Source organism: Eurosta solidaginis, chromosome 1, assembly GCF_040869045.1.
Source record: "Eurosta solidaginis isolate ZX-2024a chromosome 1, ASM4086904v1, whole genome shotgun sequence".
Lineage (NCBI taxonomy): Eukaryota > Metazoa > Arthropoda > Insecta > Diptera > Tephritidae > Eurosta > Eurosta solidaginis.
This window is the reverse complement of record NC_090319.1, coordinates 26,175,951-26,183,838: the sequence shown is the minus strand read 5'-3', so window position 1 is coordinate 26,183,838 and position 7,888 is coordinate 26,175,951. Positions and strand designations below refer to the sequence as shown.

At 44.4% G+C, this 7,888-nt stretch overlaps 1 protein-coding gene across 1 annotated transcript in view; it reads right to left on the bottom strand.

The window, feature by feature from the left end:
* The window catches only part of LOC137250461 (uncharacterized), a 77,378-nt gene that overhangs the window by 11,264 nt on the left and 58,226 nt on the right, over positions 1–7,888 (bottom strand). Inside the window, exons 4-5 of the mRNA XM_067783339.1 lie at positions 185–267; positions 1–120 (exon numbers count right to left, since the gene is read on the bottom strand). Coding sequence (XP_067639440.1) covers positions 1–120; positions 185–267 — 203 coding nt within the window. The remainder of the gene's footprint in view (positions 121–184; positions 268–7,888) is intronic.

Sequence of the window (7,888 nt, the reverse complement as noted above, 5' to 3'; positions counted from 1 at the left end):
CAGCGTGCTCTGAAGACGATTCAAAATCCTGGCAGGCATAGATGATAAGTTTCTCTGGATCAAGAATTAGAACTTTGTACCTAAGATTATTCCAATCAATCTCTCCAGTTCCGGGAATACCTGCAAAATATAAATAAAATTTATAGTTTACTTTTCTTAGAAAGATATGATTATAATAACATACCTGTTTCGCTATATGTAATTGGAAATTGTCCTTCACAATTCGAAGGGAATTTAAGTGCTCCGACGCTAACAATTGGGGTCTCCCTAGTAATTGTGAAAAAAATGTGTTAAGCTGCTGTGTATATTTTCAAAGTAAACAACAAGAAGAGTATGTGAACGCTACTGCGAGTTTAAAGAGGAAGTGAGACACGCCTTTGCAGGAGGAAAAAAGCATAGGCAGAAAGGCATGAGCGCGAGGAGCATGAGCTGTTAGTCACCACGAATGGCGCCTGCAAATTTTAGCAAACAAATTCGACGACAGACGAAAAGTTCTTAGTCTGGGGTAAAATACTGTCAGAATGAAAACGGTTACCTTTTAACCGATGTTCCGAGAGCACTTAGATTGTGCAGGGAACACTTCTCTGACCTTCCAAATGGAGACAGCGATGTACCTATCGCCCAACTTTGAGCCCGCAATCGATGAACTTATGTTCCTCCACCCGACTATGACGAAATCAGAATATCAATAACCAGATTAAAAAACAACAAGATCTCGGACGATCAGTGACGTAGTGAGGTTTTCTTGCGCCCGGAAAAATATTTTTTTGGTTTGCCCGCAAAACTGACGTTGAGCAACACCATCAGCTCAGTCAGAATTGGGAAAACCCTCTTCGAGTCGTTCGAAACTAAACGAGGTTTCAGACAGGGTGACCCTCTATCGTGCGATTTCTTTAATTCGTTGCTGGAGAAAATTATGCCAGCTGCAGAATTTAATTGCTCTGGAAAAATCTAATTCTAATCTATCTAATCTAATATCTAATCTAATCTAATATATATTATAAATGGGAAAGTTTGGATGTTTGGATGTCCAGACGTTTGACTTTGTGCTTCAATCACGCAAGAACGGTTGAACAGATTTGGATGAAATTTGGCACACATATAGCCAATAGTCTAGAAGGATCTACTAGCTATATAAAGGGGGGAGGTCCCCGCCCCCTAGGAACAGTTATAATTTAATTATTATATTTTTTCGTCTTTATGACTGAATCACGCCAGAACGGCTACACGGATTTTGATGAAATTTGGGACGCAGACAATAGTCTGCTAGCAAAATTTTTTTCGAACATGGAAAGGGGCGTGGGGGTCCCATGACCCCTTCGCAAAACTACTTTTTAATCATTTTTACACATTATAACTTTACCTTTACTGACCTTCACCAATAATACAACACAATAGGTCAAATAAGTCGAGGGCTTACAAAATAAGCAGTGAGCTTACAAATGAGGCGACGGCGGGTCTCTCCCCTCTTCTCACCCTCTCTGGTGTAAAATCTATAAATTGTTATAACTCAATATAAATGTTCTCCTAAATCAATAATTTTTGGTATCTGGCTCATACAGATCGAGGTCTAAACAATTTTGGAATAACGATCGGTATTGCTCTCCGTCTCCTCCCGCCATCCTCCCTTCAATTGTTTTTATTAGCACGCTTTTATTAGTTGTACCTGTACGTTTCTTTGTAACTTTTCATTCGCTCCAACGCGCCTGCTGCTCTATTAACATGGTTTTATAGTTAGCTTCACCTTATTTGTAATCCCGTTAGGGTCATATCGAGGCCCTTCCGGGATCATTTCTGGATGGTTATCGGAATCCTTCCGGGATCCTGCCGGGGTCCTTTCGGAACTTTTTCGGGACTATTTTGGGATCACTTTGAGACTCTTCCGGGATCATTTCTGTATAGTTTTCGGGATCCGTCCGGGATCCCATCGGGGTTATTTTGGGACATTTTCGGGCCTATTCCGGGATCATTTCGGGACTATTTCGCGATCATTTGGAAACCCTTCCGGCATCATTTCTGGATGGGTTTGGGGATCCGTCCGGCATTCAGTCGGGGTATTTTCGGGGTCATTTGCGCACCTTTGAGAGATAAATTCTTGATGGTTTCCGGGTTCATTACGGAACTTTTTCGGGGTCATTTTGGGTCCCGTCCGGCATCATTTCTGGATGGTTTTCGGGATCCGTCCGGAATACCCTCGGTGCCATTTCGGGGCTATTGTGGGATCATTTGGGGTATCTTCCGGCATCATTTCTGGATGGTTTTCGGGATTATGTCGGGCTCATTTCGGAACTTTTTCTAGACTAATACGGTATCATTAGGGGACCCTTTCGGTATCATTTCTGGATGGTTTTCGGGATCCGTTCGGGATCCCGTCGAGATCATTTCGGGAATAATTCGGGATCATTTGGGGTACCTTCCGGCATCATTTCTAGATGGTTTTCGGGATCCGTCCGGGATCCCGTCGCGGTCTTTTCGGGACTTTTTCTCGACTGATAAGGGATCATTTCGGGACCCTTTCGACATCATTTCTGGATGGTTTGCCGGATCCATCAAAGTCATTTCGGGGCCATTTCGGGATCATTTGGGGACCCTTCCGAGGTCATTTCTGGATCCATCCGTGATGCCATAGGAGTCATTTCGAGATTTTTTTGTTACTTTTCCGGGATAGTTTTGAGACCCTTCCTGGATAATTTCTGGATCCGTGCGGGATCCCATCGGGGTCATTTCCAGACTATTTCGGAATAATTTTGGGACCCTTCCAGAATCATTTCTGTATGGTTTTCGCGAACCGTAATGGATCCCCTCGGAGCCATTTCGGAACTTTTTCCGGACTACGTCGGGATAATTAAGGAACCCTTGCTGGATATTTTCTGGATGCTTTTTGAGATCCGTCCGGGAGCCCGTCAGGGTCATTTCGGAACTTTTCCAGGGCTATTTCGGGATAATTTTGGTACCCTTCAGGGATCATTTCTGTGTGGTTCTCTGGATAAGTCTAGAATCATGTCGTTGTCATTTCGGGTTTTTTTGGAACTCTTTCCGGAACTTTTGGAGACCCTTCTGGGGCATTTCTGGATGGTTTTCGGGATCCATCCGCGATATCGTCGGGGTCATTTCGCGACTTTTTCTGGATAAATTCGGGATCATTTGGGTATCAGCTTATCATCTCATTTAGATCTTTTTTTTCTCAATCATAAAAATGAAATGCATTAGACAGGAACATTTTTTTAAACAGATCACTTGATAAGCAGGCTAACGTGAGTAGCCCATATATTTCATTTTCTCCTTGCGGACGGGGCCGCGGGTAAAGGCTAGTCTAATATATATATATTATAAATCTAATATATCTAATATATATTATAAATGGGAAAGTTTGGATTTTTGGATGTTTAGATGTTTGGATGTTTGTCCAGACGTTTGTCGTTGTGACTCAATCACACAAGAACGGCTGGACCGATTAGGATGAAATTTTGCACACATATAGCCAATAGTCTACAAGGATCTACTAGCTATATATTTTTGAAAAGGGGCGTGGTCCACGCCTCCTAGGAACAGTTATAATTTAATTATTATATTTTTTTCGTGTTTGCGACTGAATCACGCCAGAATGGCTATTTTGATGAAATTTGGGACACAGACAATAGTCTACTAGCGAAATTTTTTTCGAACATGGAAAGGGGGGTAGGGTTCCCACGACCCCTTCCAACAATTACTTTTTAATTATTTTTACACATTATAACTTTACATATACGGGCCTTCACCAATATTACAGACTCAATGGGTCAAATAAATCGAGGGCTTACAAAATGAGCAGTGACACCCTCCGCCCCCCTCCCCCCCTTCTCTCCTCCTCTGGTGTAAAATCTATAAATTGTTATAACTCAATATACATTTTCTCCAAAATCAATAGTTTTTGGTATCTGGTACATACAGATCGAGATCTAAACAATTTTGGAAAAACGATCAGTGGTCCTCTCCTTCTCCTCCCGCCATCCGCCCTCCTTCAATTGTTTTTATTAGCACGCTTTTATTAGCTTTACCTGTATGTTTCTATGTAACTTTTCATTCGCTCCAATGCGCCTGCTGCCTTATTAACATGGTTTTATAATTAGCTTCACCTTATTTGTAATCCCGTAAGGGTCATATGGAGACGCTTCCGAGATCATTTCTGGATGGTTTTCGGAATCGGTCCGGGATCCCGTCGGGGTAATTTCGGGACTTTTTCGGGACTATTTCGGGATCATTTTGGGACCCTTCCGCGATCATTTCTGTATAGTTTTCGGGATCCGTCCGGGATCCCGTCGGGGTTATTTTGGGACATTTTCGGGACTATTCCGGAATCATTTCGGGATTATTTCGCGATCATTTGGTCTTCGGGATTCGTTCGGGATCATTTGGGGACCCTTTCGGCATCATTTCTGGATGGTTTTGGGGATCCGTCAGGGATCTCGTCGGGGTAATTTGGGGACTTTTTCGGGATCATTTGGGGGCTCTTCCGGCATCATTTCTGGATGGTTTTCGGGATCCGTCCGGGATCTCGTCGGGGTCATTTGGGGACTTTTTCGGGATCATTTGGCGGCTCTTCCGGCATCATTTCTGGATGGTTTTCGGGATCCCGTCGGGGTCATTTCGGGACTTTTTCGCGACTAATACGGGATCATTTGGGAACCCTTTCGGCATCATTTCTGGATGGTTTTCGGGATCCGTCCGGGATCTCGTCGGGGTCATTTGGGGCCTTTTTCGGGATCATTTCTGGATGGTTTCGGTGTCATTTCGGGACTTTTTCGCGACTAATATGGGATCATTTGGGAACCCTTTCGGCATCATTTCTGGATGGTTTTCGGGATCCGTCCGGGATCCCGTCGGGGTCATTTCGGGACTTTTTCGCGACTAATACGGGATCATTTGGGAACCCTTTCGGCATCATTTCTGGATGGTTTTCGGGATCCGTATGGGATCCCATCAGGGTAATTTCGGGACTATTAGGGGATCATTTGGGGACCTTTCCGGCATCATTTCTGGATAATTTTCGGGATCCGTCCGGGATGCCGACGAGGTCATTTCGGGACTATTTCGGGATCATTTGGGATACCTACCGGCATCATTTCTGGATCGTTTTCGGGATTCGTCCCGGATACCGTCGAGGTCATTTCGGGACTTTTTCTCGACTAATACGGGATCATTTGCGGACCCTTTCGGCATCATTTCTGGATAGTTGTCGGGATCCGTTCGGGATCCCGTCACGGTCATTTCGGGACTATTAGAGGATCATTTCTGGATAGTTTTCGGAATCCTTTCGGGATCCCGTCAGGGTCATTTCGGGACTTTTTCGGGATCATTTAAGGATGGCTTTCAGGATTCGTCCGGGATCACGTCAAGGTAATTTCTGGACTTTTCCGAGACTTTTTCGGGATCATTTTGGGACCCTCCCAAGATCATTTCTGGATGGATTTCGGGATCTGTCCGGGATGCCGGCTGGGTCATTTTGGGACTATTAGGTGATCATTTGAGGACCTTTCCAGCATCACTTCTGCATGGTTTTCGGTATCCGTTCAGGATCCCTTCCGAATAATTGCTGGACTTTTTCGGGATCATTTGGGGTCCCTTCCAGCATCATTTCTGGATGGTTTTTGGGATTCGTCCGACATCCCGTCGGGGTCATTTCGGGACCTTTTCGGGGCTAATACGGGATCATTTGGGGATCCTCTAGGGGTCATTTCGTGACTTTTTCTGTTTTATTTCGGGATCATTTGGGGACCCTTCCGACATAATTTCTTGATGGTTTGCCGGATCCATCAGGGTCATTTCGGGACCATTTTGGGATCATTTGGGGACCCTTCCGAGATCATTTCTGGATCCGTCCGGGATGCCGTAGGAGCCATTTCGGGATTTTTCGTTACTTTTCCGCGATAGTTTTTGGACCCTTCCGGGATCATTTCTGGATCTGTGCGGGATCCCATCTGGGTCATTTCCGGGCTATTTCGGGATCATTTTGGGACCCTTCCGGAATCATTTCTGTATGGTTTTAGCGATCCGTCGTGGATCCCCTCGGAGCCATTTCGGAACTTTTTCTGGAGTATGTCGGGATAATTTAGGGACCCTTCCTGGATATTTTCTGGATGGCTTTTGAGATCCGCCAGGGAGCCCGTCAGGGTCATTTCGGAACCTTTTCGGGATCATTTTGGAACACCTTCAGGGATAATTTCTGTGTGGTACTCTGGATACGTCTAGAATCGTGTCGTTGTCATTTCGGGTTTTTTTTTGGGACTATTCCGGGAACTTTTGGAGACCCTTTCGGGGCATTTCTGGATGGGGTCATTTCGTAGCTTTTTCTGGATAATTTCGGGATCATTTGGGAACCTATCAGGTTATCAGCTCATTTAGTTCTTTTTTTACTCAATTGCAAAAATAAAATGCATAAGACAGAAAACAAAATTTTAAACTGATAACTTGATAAGCAGGCTAACGCGAATAGCCCATATATTTAAATTTCTCCTTGCGGACGGGGCCGCGGGTAAAGGCTAGTCTAATATCTAATATCTAATATATATTATAAATGGCAAAGTTTGGGTGTTTGGATGTTTAGATGTTTGGATGTTTGGATGTTTGGCTGTTTGTCCAGACGTTTGTCTTTGTGACTCAATCACGCAAGAACGGCTGGACGGATTTGGATGAAATTTGGAACACATATAGCCAATAGTCCAGAAGGATCTACTAGCTATATATTTTTCAAAAGGGGGGAGGTCCCCGCCCCCCACGAACAGTTATAATTTAATTATTATATTTTTTAGTCTTTGCGACTGAATCACGCCAGAACGGCTACACGGATTTTGATGAAATTTGGGACACAGACAGTAGTCTACTAGCGAAATTTTTTCGAACATGGAAAGAGGGGTGGGTGTTCCACGACCCCTTCGAGCAATTACTTTTTAATAATTTTTACACATAACAACTTTACGTATACTGGCCTTCACCAATATCACAGACTCAATGGGTCAAATAAGTCGAGGGATTACAAAGTGAGCAGTGACACCATCCGCCCCCCTCCCCCTTCCTTTCTACCCCTATGGTGTAAAATCTATAAATTGTTATAACTCAATATAAATTTTCTCCCAAATCAATAGTTTTTGGTATCTGGCACACACAGATCGAGATCTAAACAATTTTGAAAAAACGAGCAGCGGTACTTCTCCTCCCGCTATCCGCCCTCCATCAATTGTTTTTATTAGCACGCTTTTATTAGCTTTACCTGTATGTTTATTTGTAACTCTTCATTCGCTCCAACGCGCCTGCTGCCTTTTTAAAAATGGTTCTACAATTAGATTTGTAATCCCGTTGGGGTCATATCGAGACCCTTCCGGGATCATTTTTGGATGGTTTTCGGGATGCGTCCGGGATCCCGTCGGGGTCATTTCGGGACTTTTTCGGTACTATTTCGGGATATTTTTGGGACCCTTCCGGGATCATTTCTGTATAGTTTTCGGGATCCGTCCAGGATTCCGTCGGGATTATTTTGGGACATTTTTGGGACTATTCCGGGATCATTTCGTGACTATTTCGCGATCATTTGGGGACCCCCCGGCATCATTTCTGGACGGTTTTCGGGATCCGTCCGGGATCCCGTCGGGGTCATTTCGGGACTATTTCGGGATCATTTGGGGTGCCTTCCGGCATTATTTCTAGATGGTTTTCGGGATCCGTCCGGGATCCCGTCGGGGTCATTTCGGGACTTTTTCTCGACTAATACGGGATCATTTGGGGACGCTTTCGGCATCATTTCTGGATGGTTTTCGGGATCCGTCCGGGATCCCGTCGGGGTCATTTCGGGACTATTTCGGGATCATTTGGGGTGCCTTCCGGCATTATTTCTAGATGGTTTTCGGGATCCGTC